Source organism: Bombina bombina, chromosome 7 (genome assembly GCF_027579735.1).
Source record: "Bombina bombina isolate aBomBom1 chromosome 7, aBomBom1.pri, whole genome shotgun sequence".
NCBI lineage: Eukaryota > Metazoa > Chordata > Amphibia > Anura > Bombinatoridae > Bombina > Bombina bombina.
In genome coordinates this window covers 622,852,482-622,867,322 of record NC_069505.1, presented here as the reverse complement: position 1 = coordinate 622,867,322, position 14,841 = coordinate 622,852,482, and the positions used below count along the sequence as shown (strand labels likewise).

General features: G+C 39.3%; 1 protein-coding gene across 1 annotated transcript in view; it reads right to left on the bottom strand.

Moving 5' to 3' along the window:
• Nucleotides 1–5,827: 5,827 nt before the first annotated feature.
• The window catches only part of LOC128636750 (indolethylamine N-methyltransferase-like), a 125,797-nt gene continuing 116,783 nt past the window's right edge, over nt 5,828–14,841 (bottom strand). The window contains exon 3 of the mRNA XM_053689732.1: nt 5,828–6,248. Coding sequence (XP_053545707.1) covers nt 5,828–6,248 — 421 coding nt within the window. The remainder of the gene's footprint in view (nt 6,249–14,841) is intronic.

The following is a 14,841-nucleotide window of genomic DNA, read 5'->3' as shown; positions in this document are numbered from 1 at the left end:
ACACCTGAGTTTTATACTATAGATGTTCTAATCACACTAGGTATTTGGATTGCCAGAGTTTGCAGGAGGTAACTCGTGGTCATCATAAGACAGATAGTAGGTTAATATTGCAGTGATACAGAACTGCTGATTAACTGTGTGTTGCATTAGTATTTGTAAAACATTTGTATATTCCAATACTATATTATTAATATATTATATTTTAATACTAAATATTTTACTTTTCTTGAACCTAGTACATATTTTAAGAGCTGGCTCCTGAAAGACTGGACTACCTACTCATCATCTGTCTGTTTGTCCTGTCGGTCTGTCTGTCCTGTCGGTCTGTCTGTCTGTCTGTCCTGCCGGTCTGTTTGTCTGTCCTGTCGGTCTGTTTCTATGTATGTCTGTCTATATGTATCTGTCTGTCTGTTTATCTAAATATCACCTTTGTGATAGATAGATAGATAGATAGATAGATACAGATACAGAAAGATAGATAAATAGACAGACACACAGACAGACAGAAAGATACACAGACATCAGAACCTCTCAAAGTGAAGTTGTAAGTAGCACAGCGAAGGCAGCATATTTTTAAACATATATGTATGTGACTATACACATATTAACACATAAATATATATGTATATAAGTATATAGATACAGTACTCTGCATAAATGAGTACACAACTTTAGAAAAGTAAGATTTTAATCAATATCTCAATGAACACAAGAACAATTTCTAGAATTTTGACAAAACTGAGTTTTATAGAACATTTGTTTAGCTCATTACATGAAAGTAATTTTAATAATATAACTTAGATTAATAAATCTTTAGGTTTACACAAGTAGGTGATGCACAAATGAATACACCCCACAACAAAAAACTACTACATCTAGCATTTTGTATCACCTCCATCATTTGTAAGGACAGCACCAAGTTTTCTAGACATGAAATGAACAAGTTGGCGACATATTGCAACATCTATCTTTTTCCATTCTTTAAGAACGACCTCTTTTAGAGCCTGGATGCTGGATGGAGAGTGATGCTCAACTTGTCTCTTCAGAATTCCCCATAGGTGTTCGATATGAGTTCAGATCAGGAGACATACTTGGCCACTTCATCACTTTCTCCCTGTTCTTCTTCAGAAATGCAACAGTGACCTTAGATATTTTATTTAGATCATTGTCATGTTGGAAAACTGCACAACACCCATGGGCACGGAGTGATGGTAGCATCTTCTCTTTCAATATAGAGCAGTACATCTGTGAATTCATGATACCATCACTGAAATGCAGCTCCCCGACACCAGCAGCACTCATGCAGCCCCACAGAAGGACACTGCCACTACCATGTTTCACTGTAGGCACCATGCATTTTTCATTGTACTCCTCACCTTTGCAATGCCATACAGTTTTGAAGCCATCAGTTCCGAAAACATTTATCTTGGTTTCTTCACTCCAGAGTACAGAGTCCCAGTAATCTTCTTCATTTTCAGCATGTGTCCTGGCAAATTTTAGACAGGCTTTTTTTGTGCATGGACTTTAGGAGAGGCTTCCTTTGTGGACTACACCCATGCATTCCATTCCTCTTTAGTGTATGCCGTATTGTGTCAGGGGAAACAATCACCCCAGTTTGGCTTTCTACTTCTTCAACTAACTGCAGTGAACTTGCCTGGTGATTTTCTTCAACCCTTCTCATCAGAAGATGCTCCTTTCGAGATGTTAATGTCCGTGGACGGCCTGTAAGTCTCTGTGAGATAGTTGCAGTTCCATCTTTGTTATATTTTTGTATCACTTTTGCTACAGTATTCTGACTAATAAGTAAAGCTTTCCTGATCTTCTTGTAGCCTTCACCTTTCTTGTGTAAAGAAATTATTTTCTTTCACAGGCCTTGTGACATTTCTCTTCCATGTGGTGCCATTGATGACAGCATGACATGGGAAGGGGTTTTCTTTGGTAAGTAATGCCCTTTTATAACCAACTGTCTGCTGGACACCTGTTTAATGAATAATTAGACTCACCTGTAGTTGAATTCTTGTTAATTATGAATTTGTTGTCAGACATTTAGCTTTGCTCCTATGACTTTCATTGGGGTGTATTCATTTTTTGCAACATGGTCTTGAATGAATTTGTTAGAAAAATACATTGTTTTGGGTGCAAATTAAAAAATCTTGGTTGCAATCAATGGCCCACATTTGTGAGAGTATTTTGTAGTATAGTGTCCCATAGAATATGTTGTTTCTGAAAAGTAAGTAAATGTTTTCTGACAAATCTGTTGGGGTGTACTCATTTATGCTGAGCACTGTATATATTTACTGGGAACAAACAGTTCCCATACACCGCAACGCAAAGGCACTTTTCAGTGCCGTTTTTTTTCTAACACCCCGACTCCCACCAACTTAATACCCCAAAAACTGCCAAATGCAGTTGTTTTTTTATTTTATAAAAATGCTACAATTTAAAATAAAAAAACTATTATTCTCTCTATTTTGAGGGCATTTGGGACACTTTTGGAAAACTAACTAGAGATCAGATCTTAATTTTCTTAGCTCTAATTTCTACTGCAAGCTCCTTATTTTTCCCCCATCTTCCAAAATCTCCACCCGCCATTTTTCTATAACTGTTGATAACTCCATCATTACCCCTACCCTGCATGCCTGATGTCTTGGGGTCACACTGGACTCAGATTTTTCTTTCACTCCTCACATTCAGTCTTTGGCCAAATTCTGCTGCTTCCACCTTAAAACATCTCTATAATTAGACATTTCCTTACACAAGACACAACCAAGATTTTAATCCACACTCTCATCCTTTCCTGCCTTGACTATTGCAACTCCATCCTCTCTTGTCTCCCTAGCTGTCGTCTAGCTTCTTTAGAACCCATAATTAATGCCTCTGTAAGGCTCATCTTCCTTACACATCACTCTTCATCTGCTGCACCTCTCTGCCAATCCCTTCACTGGCTTCCTATTGCCTCCAGAATTAAACACAAAAGTCTCACTCTGACATACAAAGCCCTCAACTGCACTGCTCCCCCCTATGTCTCAGATTTTGTCTCCAGATACTCTCCCTCCGGTCCCCTTCGCTCTGCTCATGACCTCCTACTTTCTTCCTCTCTTTTTACCTCCTCACATTCCCTTTTACAGGACTTCTCCAGACTGACTCCCATCTTGTGGAACTATCTGCCTCTCTCCACAAGACTCTTCCCTAGTTTTGGAAGTTTCAAGCGCTCCCTAAAAACTCTACTGTTCGGGGATGCATACAAACTACACTAACCTTTCTTAACCCCAGTTCCTCTTTTCATTTGCTATCCCCTTGAACCCCATGGCATGTAAGCCTATGAGCTCAGCTGTTTCTAGATCACCTTCATAAGAGCTGACTACAAAAGTGCAACTCTTGGCAGGGCCCTCTACCCACTTGATCCCTATAAATGTTACCTTGTATACCGCCTATCTGTTGGCGCTCTACATATAACTGATAATAATAATAATAATAATAATAATAATAATCAAAAGGCATGTATTAGCTCATTGTCATTTTTATTTGTGATTAGAGTTTTGTTATTCATTTTAATTTTTCTGTTTTCATAATTTTATTTCCTTTCTCCTCTTTTTCTTTTAAAGAGATGGGACCCTATAACAATTTTCTTTCTTTCTTTTTAATTAATGTATGTGTTACTGCACACATTTAATATAGTAATTTCTTATTAGAATAGGTTATAGTTTGGATTTACTGAGCACACCTCTTTTTTCACATAGCATAGTCTTCTGCTTCTCTCTTATATATATGGCATATGGTGGGGCGACATTGACTCCTTATAATTTGTACAGTCACTCAATAATGAAGTCAATGACCTGTAATTTATGCTTAACCATAGTGAGGAAAAAAAATCAAGTTTCTAGACACTAGTGTATACAAACAATAATGATATTCTATGCTTTGCTTTGCATTCCAAAGAAACAGATAGGAATATATTATTAAAATATGACAGTTTTCATCACCCAGCCCTTAAGAGGTCTCTTCCCCAGAGTCAATTGTTGAGAGTTAACAGGATAGTAGGGGACCCCCCCACTTAAGGAGTCTAGATTACTTGACATGGGTAACAAATTTTTGGATAAGGGTTACCCTAAGGCACTGGTCCATACAGAGGTTAATAAGATAAGTACAAATGGGTTTACCAACACTACACCTGAAAGGGAAAAGGAACATATATTGGTGTTCGTATCCCAAGATAACCTGTATAGTGATATCACGGATCATTAAAAAACATTGGAATATTTTAAAACAATGTAATTTGGACACTCCAGCCTTTAGGGATATACCTATGATGGCATATAAAAGGGTTAAGAACCTCAAAGACATGTTGGCTAGGAGTGACTTAGGCCCTAGATGCACTGATACATCACCAACAAAAGTTTCCCCTGTTTGGGGTGTACAAACTGTTATTCTGTTATTTTTTAAGGTAATTTTTTTCATGCATCCCCGTAGTGGTAAAAAAAATCAATATTCTATCATACTACACTTGTGAGTCTACCCATGTTGCATATTTGACCAAATGCCTGTGTGATAAAATTTACATAGATGAAACGACCCGTAAAATAAGAGAATGTCTTAACCAACATAGATATAATATAAGGAAGGGGTATTTACAGGCTCCAGTTGATTCTATGTATCCGAAAGGCCTCAATAGAGACTTTGACTTATCTGTATTCCTGTAGGTCTCGTATCTAACCCTGTCATAAAATACCCTCTATTAAGCTATAAGATGTACCTTCTATGTGGATTTGGCACATACATAATTATATATTAGAGAAAGGATAATCATTCTGCTAAGTTTATTATGATATTCTTTACCCACATTATATGAACAGTATGTAACAGTTAAACTTCCCCGATTGTTGTACATATGTTTTTAAAGAAATGTAATACTGAAATGAAAAAAAAAAAAATTTTTTTTTTATTATTCTTATCCACTAGAGGGAGTTTTTTAGTGTTTGTATAGAGCACATTTTGGTATGTTTAGAGTTAATATTTTATGTGTGTGCTCACTGGCTGAAGCAGCCTTTAAAGGTAACACAGTTGTACATAGAAACCATGCATGATTAAGGGAGTGTGAGCCCGAAACGTTGCTTTTGTTTTTTGCTTCTGCCCCAGCTTTATTAAATCCCCTAATATTCGTGAAGGTTTCTATCCTCTTTCTCCCATCTCCCCTCTAAGCTATAAGTATTAGGGTCATGGTATAATTCCTTGTTTAGACTGTGATTAGTAGGCTACTTTGTACAGTTTCCAGTTTATTTATGGTTGTCTGGAGATACAGTCACTAGAACTTATACAATACACAAGATGAGACCTCACTAGTGATCTATAAAGTGACATAAGATTCTTAACTTTCTGCTGCTCACTCCTATTCAAGCAGAATCCTTCTGGCTTTACCTGCTGTGCTGCTGCATTGTTTACCAACCTTCATGTCATCTGAAATAATAATACCCAAGTCCCCTTTCTCTCAGTAAAGTGTATGATTAGCTTTTCAGCTTTTGCCTCCAAAATGCATCATTTTACTCTTTGTGATGTGGAATTTTAGATCCAATACATTTCCAAGATCCTACATTAATTTTACAAATTTTTATTTTTACTATCACTACTTATTGTATCTTCTTGTTTGAACTGCTATGATGAACTGAAAAATACCCTGTTATAAATTATCTTGACCACCAAAAGGCACTGATAGGAGTAATAAAAGCTCACACAAGATTAGCAAAATCTAAGGACAGTTGCACATTTATTTCTATCTCACCCAGCACTGATAGGATGCACTGCTATACAGGTTAATGTGCATTTAAGCATCTCATTGCATTACGGCAGTTACAAGTGCCATGTGTTCATAAGATATAGCCTCATGGTTTGATTTCCTTTCCACCATCTCTATGGTTTCAACCACGTACCCTATGTCCCTGAGAGCTTTTCTTATAAACTCTTCATCTATATTCAGAATGTGGAAGCGGTGTTCCCCGATTGTGTAAAATGAACCATTTAACATAACTAATATTATCAGATGACCACCTGGTTTTAGCCACATGGAGATCTTCTTCAGACTCCTTAAATAATCATCTCGGTCTTTGCAGATAGTTTCCAGCACACAACCAACATATATACAGTCAACTTTTGGAAGAGTTACTGGGTCAGTTAGGTTTTCTTTGGTGAAATCACATTTCAGAATTCGTTTAATTGTCGTTTTAAGTTGTTCTTGTCTTGTCTTCCACTCCTCACTAAAAGATATAAATACATAGAGCTCATTAAATCAGTTGTGAGGTTTGCATGTTTGCCCTTTGCACGTTTATGCATATAGACATAAAGCACTGAAAACTTACTGAAACTTGCCCCCAGAGGCTGAAATGGTTCCTACAGTATATGTTTGCACCATGGCTTTAATTCAGTCAACCAGCTGCCATCCCGACAAGCCCATAGGTTAGACAGAGAATGCACCTGCTGTTAGGCTAGACAGATAATGTACCTGCTGTTAGGCTAGACAGATAATGTACCTGCTGTTAGGCTAGACAGATAATGTACCTGCTGTTAGGCTAGACAGAATGTACCTGCTGTTAGGCTAGACAGATAATGTACCTGCTGTTAGGCTAGACAGAATGTACCTGCTGTTAGGCTAGACAGATAATGTAACTGCTGTTAGGCTAGACAGATAATGTACCTGCTGTTAGGCTAGACAGATAATGTACCTGCTGTTAGACTAGACAGATAATGTACCTGCTGTTAGGCTAGACAGATAATGTACCTGCTGTTAGGCTAGACAGATAATGTACCTGCTGTTAGGCTAGACAGATAATGTACCTGCTGTTAGGCTAGACAGATAATGTACCTGCTGTTAGGCTAGACAGATAATGTACCTGCTGTTAGGCTAGACAGATAATGTACCTGCTGTTAGGCTAGACAGATAATGTACCTGCTGTTAGGCTAGACAGAATGTACCTGATGTTAGGCTAGACAGATAATGTACCTGCTGTTAGGCTAGACAGAATGTACCTCCTGTTAGGCTAGACAGATAATGTACCTGCTGTTAGGCTAGACAGAATGTACCTGCTGTTAGGCTAGACAGAGAATGTACCTGCTGTTAGGCTAGACAGATAATGTACCTGCTGTTAGGCTAGACAGATAATGTACCTGCTGTTAGGCTAGACAGAGAATGTACCTGCTGTTAGGCTAGACAGAGAATGTACCTGCTGTTAGGCTAGACAGATAATGTACCTGCTGTTAGGCTAGACAGATAATGTACCTGCTGTTAGGCTAGACAGATAATGTACCTGCTGTTAGGCTAGACAGAGAATGTACCTGCTGTTAGGCTAGACAGAGAATGTACCTGCTGTTAGGCTAGACAGATAATGTACCTGCTGTTAGGCTAGACAGATAATGTACCTGCTGTTAGGCTAGACAGAGAATGTACCTGCTGTTAGGCTAGACAGAGAATGTACCTGCTGTTAGGCTAGACAGATAATGTACCTGCTGTTAGGCTAGACAGATAATGTACCTGCTGTTAGGCTAGACAGATAATGTACCTGCTGTTAGGCTAGACAGATAATGTACCTGCTGTTAGGCTAGACAGATAATGTACCTGCTGTTAGGCTAGACAGATAATGTACCTGCTGTTAGGCTAGACAGAGAATGTACCTGCTGTTAGGCTAGACAGAGAATGTACCTGCTGTTAGGCTAGACAGATAATGTACCTGCTGTTAGGCTAGACAGATAATGTACCTGCTGTTAGGCTAGACAGAGAATGTACCTGCTGTTAGGCTAGACAGAGAATGTACCTGCTGTTAGGCTAGACAGATAATGTACCTGCTGTTAGGCTAGACAGATAATGTACCTGCTGTTAGGCTAGACAGAGAATGTACCTGCTTTTAGGCTAGACAGAATGTACCTGCTGTTAGGCTAGACAGATAATGTACCTGCTGTTAGGCTAGACAGATAATGTACCTGCTGTTAGGCTAGACAGAATGTACCTGCTGTTAGGCTAGATAGAATGTACCTGCTGTTAGGCTAGACAGATAATGTACCTGCTGTTAGGCTAGACAGATAATTTACCTGCTGTTAGGCTAGACAGAATGTACCTGCTGTTAGGCTAGACAGATAATGTACCTGCTGTTAGGCTAGACAGATAATGTACCTGCTGTTAGGCTAGACAGATAATGTACCTGCTGTTAGGCTAGACAGAGAATGTACCTGCTGTTAGGCTAGACAGATAATGTACCTGCTGTTAGGCTAGACAGAGAATGTACCTGCTGTTAGGCTAGACAGAGAATGTACCTGCTGTTAGGCTAGACAGATAATGTATCTGCTGTTAGGCTAGACAGATAATGTACCTGCTGTTAGGCTAGATAGAATGTACCTGCTTTTAGGCTAGACAGATAATGTACCTGCTGTTAGGCTAGACAGAGAATGTACCTGCTGTTAGGCTAGACAGATAATGTACCTGCTGTTAGGCTAGACAGAGAATGTACCTGCTGTTAGGCTAGACAGATAATTTACCTGCTGTTAGGCTAGACAGATAATGTACCTGCTGTTAGGCTAGACAGAGATTGTACCTGCTGTTAGGCTAGACAGATAATGTATCTGCTGTTAGGCTAGACAGATAATGTACCTGCTGTTAGGCTAGATAGAATGTACCTGCTTTTAGGCTAGACAGATAATGTACCTGCTGTTAGGCTAGACAGAGAATGTACCTGCTGTTAGGCTAGACAGATAATGTACCTGCTGTTAGGCTAGACAGATAATGTACCTGCTGTTAGGCTAGACAGAGAATGTACCTGCTGTTAGGCTAGATAGAATGTACCTGCTTTTAGGCTAGACAGATAATGTACCTGCTGTTAGGCTAGACAGATAATTTACCTGCTGTTAGGATAGACAGAGAATGTACCTGCTGTTAGGCTAGACAGATAATGTACCTGCTGTTAGGCTAGACAGATAATGTACCTGCTGTTAGGCTAGACAGAGAATGTACCTGCTGTTAGGCTAGACAGAGAATGTACCTGCTGTTAGGCTAGACAGAGAATGTACCAGCTGTTAGGCTAGACAGATAATGTACCTGCTGTTAGGCTAGACAGATAATGTACCTGCTGTTAGGCTAGACAGAGAATGTACCTGCTGTTAGGCTAGACAGATAATGTACCTGCTGTTAGGCTAGACAGATAATGTACCTGCTGTTAGGCTAGACAGAATGTACCAGCTGTTAGGCTAGACAGATAATGTACCTGCTGTTAGGCTAGACAGATAATGTACCTGCTGTTAGGCTAGACAGATAATGTACCTGCTGTTAGGCTAGACAGATAATGTACCTGCTGTTAGGCTAGACAGATAATGTACCTGCTGTTAGGCTAGACAGAGAATGTACCTGCTGTTAGGCTAGACAGATAATGTACCTGCTGTTAGGCTAGACAGAATGTACCTGCTGTTAGGCTAGACAGATAATGTACCTGCTGTTAGGCTAGACAGATAATGTACCTGCTGTGCTGCATATGGTCTTTAATGCACGGTTGTATACAGGCAACATGAGCACACTCTGTATAGTCTATGGCAGTGATTGCAAACCTTTTTGAGCCCAAGTGCCCAAACTGAACACAAAAGCAACTTATTTATCTCAGAGTGCCAGCACTGCAATTAAACTTGAATGGGGTTTTTTATTAGAGAAATACTTCATTCAACTGTCTGACCTAATTAACTGATTTTGTCTCACAATAAAAACACAATAAAAGAGGTTTCAATGATACAAACAGTTTTTATCGAAAAAAACAACCAATTCCCTGGCTAATTCCCATTTAAGTGAATAGAGCTGTAAATCTGCTACTTATATAGTACAAGCAGAGCATCATAGTTTACAAAATTACATTTTAGCAATCACATAAACACAAGTGTCAGGCTTCTCATAAGACATACGTTTCTTGCAGTTAGAGGGAGAGAGAAAGGGAGAGTAAAATGGAGAGAGAAAGAGAGAGAATAATAAATAGGGAGAAAGAAGAGAGAGAGGGGGATCGAGGGGGGGGGGGGAGAGGATGGGACAGAAATGGAGGAGAGAGAGGGAGGACAAAATGGAGACACACACAAGTAGTCCCCCCTCCCATAATTTATGCTTACCTGATAAATGAATTTATTTCATGATGGTGAGAGTCCACAATCCATTACTCCTGGGAATGTCTTCCCTACAACTAGGAGGAGGGAGAGATTCCCAAACCCCAAGAGCTTTATAAAACCCCTCCCACCTCACTGGTAAACTAGTCTGATGTAAAGCCAAGCAAAAAAATAGGAAAAAAGAGCAAAATAACAGGAGCAGGGAAAAAAAGATGTGTGCAAAAATAAATGAACAAAAAAAAAACAGGGTGAGGTCTCGTGGACTCTCACCGCCATGAAAGAAATGAATGTATCAGTTAAGCATTATGTTTTCTTTAATATAGGTGGTGAGAGTCCATGATCTGTTTCTCCTAGGAACTATTACCCAAGCTGTGGAGTCCAAAAGTAATGAAAAATAAGGACAAGATAAAAAGAACATTGTTCCCCCAGTAAAAAATAAATTCACACCCCAAAAAAAAGAATAAACAGGGTAGTTTAGAAAAAGAAAATAAAACAACTAACTTGCAAATTTGATCAACAGAAGCCTCATTCTAAAAATCACAAAAAATGGCAACTGAACGGGTAGAATGGGCAGAATCTGTTAGATGAAGGCTGTCCCTTCTCCAAGAAAGCTTTATGAACCAAAATGTTTCAACCAAGAAGCCAAAGAAACAGAAGTTTTCTGCCCCTTCCTTGGAACAAACAAACTAGAAGTTTGTCAAAAATCCTAGACGTGTCTCCATAATACTTCATGGCTCTTACAACATCCAAGTTATGAAGAAGTTATGAAGAAGCCTCTCTAAAGAAAACTTAAGATTAGGACATAAAGAAGGGACAACAATTTCCTGTCTAAAATTTTCCAAAAACACAACCTAAGGGGCCCATTTATCAAGCTCCAGATGGAGCTTGAGGGCCCGTGTTTCTGGTGAGCCTGCAGGCCAGACACCAGCTATGAAGCAGCAGTCTAAAGACCACTGCTCTATAACCCTGTCCGCCTGCTCTGATGATGCGCACAGGAATCGCCACAATTCAACCCAATCGAGTACGATCGGTTTGATTGACACCTCCCTGTTGGCAACCCATTGGCCGCGTGTCTGCAGGGGGCGGCGTTGCACCAGCAGCTCTTGAAAGCCGCTGGTGCAATGTTGAATACGGAGAGCGTATTGCTCTCCGCATTCAGCGATGTCTTGCGGACCTGATCCGCACTGTCGGATCAGGTCCGCAAGACCTTTCATAAATAGGCCTCTAAGGAAAAAAGACAAATTTAGTCCTAAAAACTGCCTTATCCTGAAGAAAAATATGATAAGGAGGACCATATGATGGAGCAAACAACTAAGAAACTCTTCTAGCAGAAGACATAGCCAGAAACCTAAAAAAAACCAAAAACTTAATGTCCAACTTATGCAAAAGCTCAAAAGGAACAGTCTGCAAAACGTCAAATATCAAATAAAACTCCAGGGAGGAGAAATTGGCTTAAAAACAGGTTTAATTCTAACCAAAGCTTAAATAAAGCCATGATTGACAGGAAGATTAAAAATCTTCTAGAGGAGCAAAACTAAAAGATCAGAAAAGTGACCCTTCAAAGATCTAGCAAATAAACCCACATCAAAACGATCCTGCAAAAAAAATGCAAAGACCTATAAATTCTAAAAGAATGCCATAAAAAAACATGATCCATATACTCATGATAAACCTTCCTAGTCACAGGCTAAATGGCATGAATAGAATCAGAACAACTTCTCTGCCTGAAAACAATCTGTTTTGCCATCTCCATGCCATCAAGCTTAGAAATTTAAGATCCTGATGCAAAAAAACAGACCTCAAGACAAGAGGTCCGGACACAGAGGAAGCGACCATGGAGGGCAACTAGACATCTGAACCAGATCTGCATAAAAAATCTTGGGAAGCGAAGATGAAGCAATCAGAATTACTGATAACTTCTTTTACCTGATTAAGGAGAACATTATGAGAAGAAGAATTAAAGGAAGAAAAACATAGGCTAGCTGAATTACCATGGAGCTGCCAGAGCCTCCAGAAAATCTCTCTGAGGTTCCCTTGACCTTGGATAGTATCTATCTCTTGGAAAACATCCAGTTGAAGGGACCACTTCCCTAGATGTAGAAACAGATGACTACTGTCTACTTCTAGACTAGTAATGTTCCCAAAAAAATAGGAACATGAAAGTAAGTGTCCTTTAAATCTATTGATGACATAAATAGACCTTGAAGAAGAAAAAGCAGAATAGTCCAAGTTGCTAACTATTCGAAAGAATAAACTCAGAGAAACTAGTTCAAAGCTTAAAACCAAAACTGGCCTGAAAGCTCCTTCCTTCTTTGGAACAAAGAAAATATTTAAATAAAATCCTTTCTCCTTTTCCAACAAAGGAACCAGAACAAACACTCCCATTGGTACCAGAACCAAAACTAACTGAAAAAAGGCCTAAATAAACCTTCCTCTGGGAGACCTTGTGCTGAAAACTATTCAATAACCAAGATTTCAGAAAAAAGCATAACCTGCCACCTACCAGAGACTCTGGAATGGAGACCATGGGTCCGATTTATAAAGTGGCGGACATGATCGCATACGCTGTCGGTATTTATCACTGCACAAGCAGTTCTGGTAAACTGCTTGTGCAATGCCGTCCCCTTCAGATTCGCGGCTAATCGGCCGCTAGCAGAGGGTGTCAATCAACCCAATCATATGAGATCGGGCAGATTGATGTCCGCCGCCTCAGAGGTGGCATACGAGTTAAGGAGAAGCGGTATTAAGAATGCTGCTTCTTAACTCCTGTTTCCGGCGAGCCTAAAGGCTTGGGCAGAAACAGAGGTATACGGCCCCATTTGGGCCGTGATAAATCGGCCCCCATATCTTCATGTAAACTTGAATGAGGAAATAGATTTATAAGGACTATTTAGACAACCCAGATAGAACTATACTTCTAGACCAAGGAAAAGGAACCTTTTTTTTTTGGATTCCAATTCCCTGTTCAGATGAAAAGTACAAAAAAGATTAGAAATTTAGAATTAACCATAGGAATTAATGTCCTTAAAGAAGAAAAAGCTCCCTTAACTATAGTTTCAGTAGAGATAATAGAATCCAACATATTTCCCTTGAACTGAACCCTTTGGACTGACTACATATAGGAAGTCCAAATAAGATTAACTGCATATTAACTGCACATTCAAAGTATTAAGGATAACAATTCACCTTTACTTAAAACATTTAAAAACAAAACAGGAGTACATACATATTTATCCCTGCACAATGTCTCACGCGTTTCATGCCGGTCTCATGGTTTTTCAGTTGGGGATTACTACCCAGTCAGTATTTTTAAGGTTCAGATCAAACTTGAAAATAAAGATGAAATATAGAAATAAAAATGCTATAATGTTTAATCTTCTTCTGCATGTGCTGTAATCTAATTATAAACAAAAGATCATTTAAAATCAGTAGTAGCAGCTTTCATTCTTGCTTTATGCTGTATCATTACTTTTGCAAATTTATGCTAAAGAGTGTGGCTGGTATTTTTTTCGAGAAAAGGTGGCAACCATATTGGGGAGCTGTTTTTGCATTGCTGTAAATAGCAGCAATATTGAGAAAAAAAAGCACAGCAATCGTATAAAACCAAGTACTGAGAAATGACGTGGCACATGGTGCAGTGTAGCTGAATGATATGACAAAGGCCATGACCATAGCAAGAGCAAAGATATAAAGTTCATGCAGACCATTGTATTGGAGAGGGAAACTCTGTGGATTACCAGACAAGGCACCCATTGCCGGTCATAATGGAAACAGGATTGGCTGCTTTATTATAGCACTGATATATGGTACAGCACTTCATCCTGTGGATGCACCAGAGCACGTTTATTTAATATATGCCAAACAAGATGTATCTCAGATAATGCTATATACCATCTGTTTTTACATGAATTAGATTACAGTTGGTGAGAGTCCACAATCCATAACTCATGGGAATTACTCTTCTTTACAACCAGGAGGAGGCAAAGATTCCCAAACCTCAAGAGCTCCACAAAACCCCTCCCACCTCACAGATACCTCTGTCTTGTCTTTGCCTCCACTGGAGGTGGTCAAAGAATGAAGATGCACATTTTGATTCTTCAGAGAGAGGGGCTTTCTACTGAGGCACATTTTCCCCTCAGAGTGCAGTGTATGTCAGAGGGATGTATATGGGGTATGGTTTTAACTCTCTTTTCCACCTTATGGGAAATTTTGCTTCTTCTTATGAATCTACAATATTCTCCTATTCCATAACCTCTCCTGATTTGTTTCAGTACTGGTTTGGTTGTCTACTTTACTAGTAGATAGGTGTTGGTAAGTACTGAGTGTCATGATTGCAGCTTCAGATGCAATTCTATTTGCTCAATTTCACATAAGACCTTTTCAGCTTTGTATGCTTTGTCAGTGGTGCAGGGATCACACTTAGTTATTTCAAAAGATGTTTCTGTATCACAGTACAAGACAGTCTCTGACTTGGTGGATCATCAGTTCATTATTCAGGGGGCTTCTTTTTGCTCATCCTACCTGGACTGTGATCACTACGGATGCAAGTCTACCAGGTTTTGGAGCTGTTTGGGGGTCTTTGAGAGCACAATAGGTTTGCCAATAAATGTTCTAAAACTCTGTGCTATTTTCAGGGCTCTTCAGACTCGGCCTCTGTTTATGGGGAGTCTCATTTCCACTTTCAATCAGAAAATGTCACAGCATAGTTTCCTAGCCATGATGGAAGTG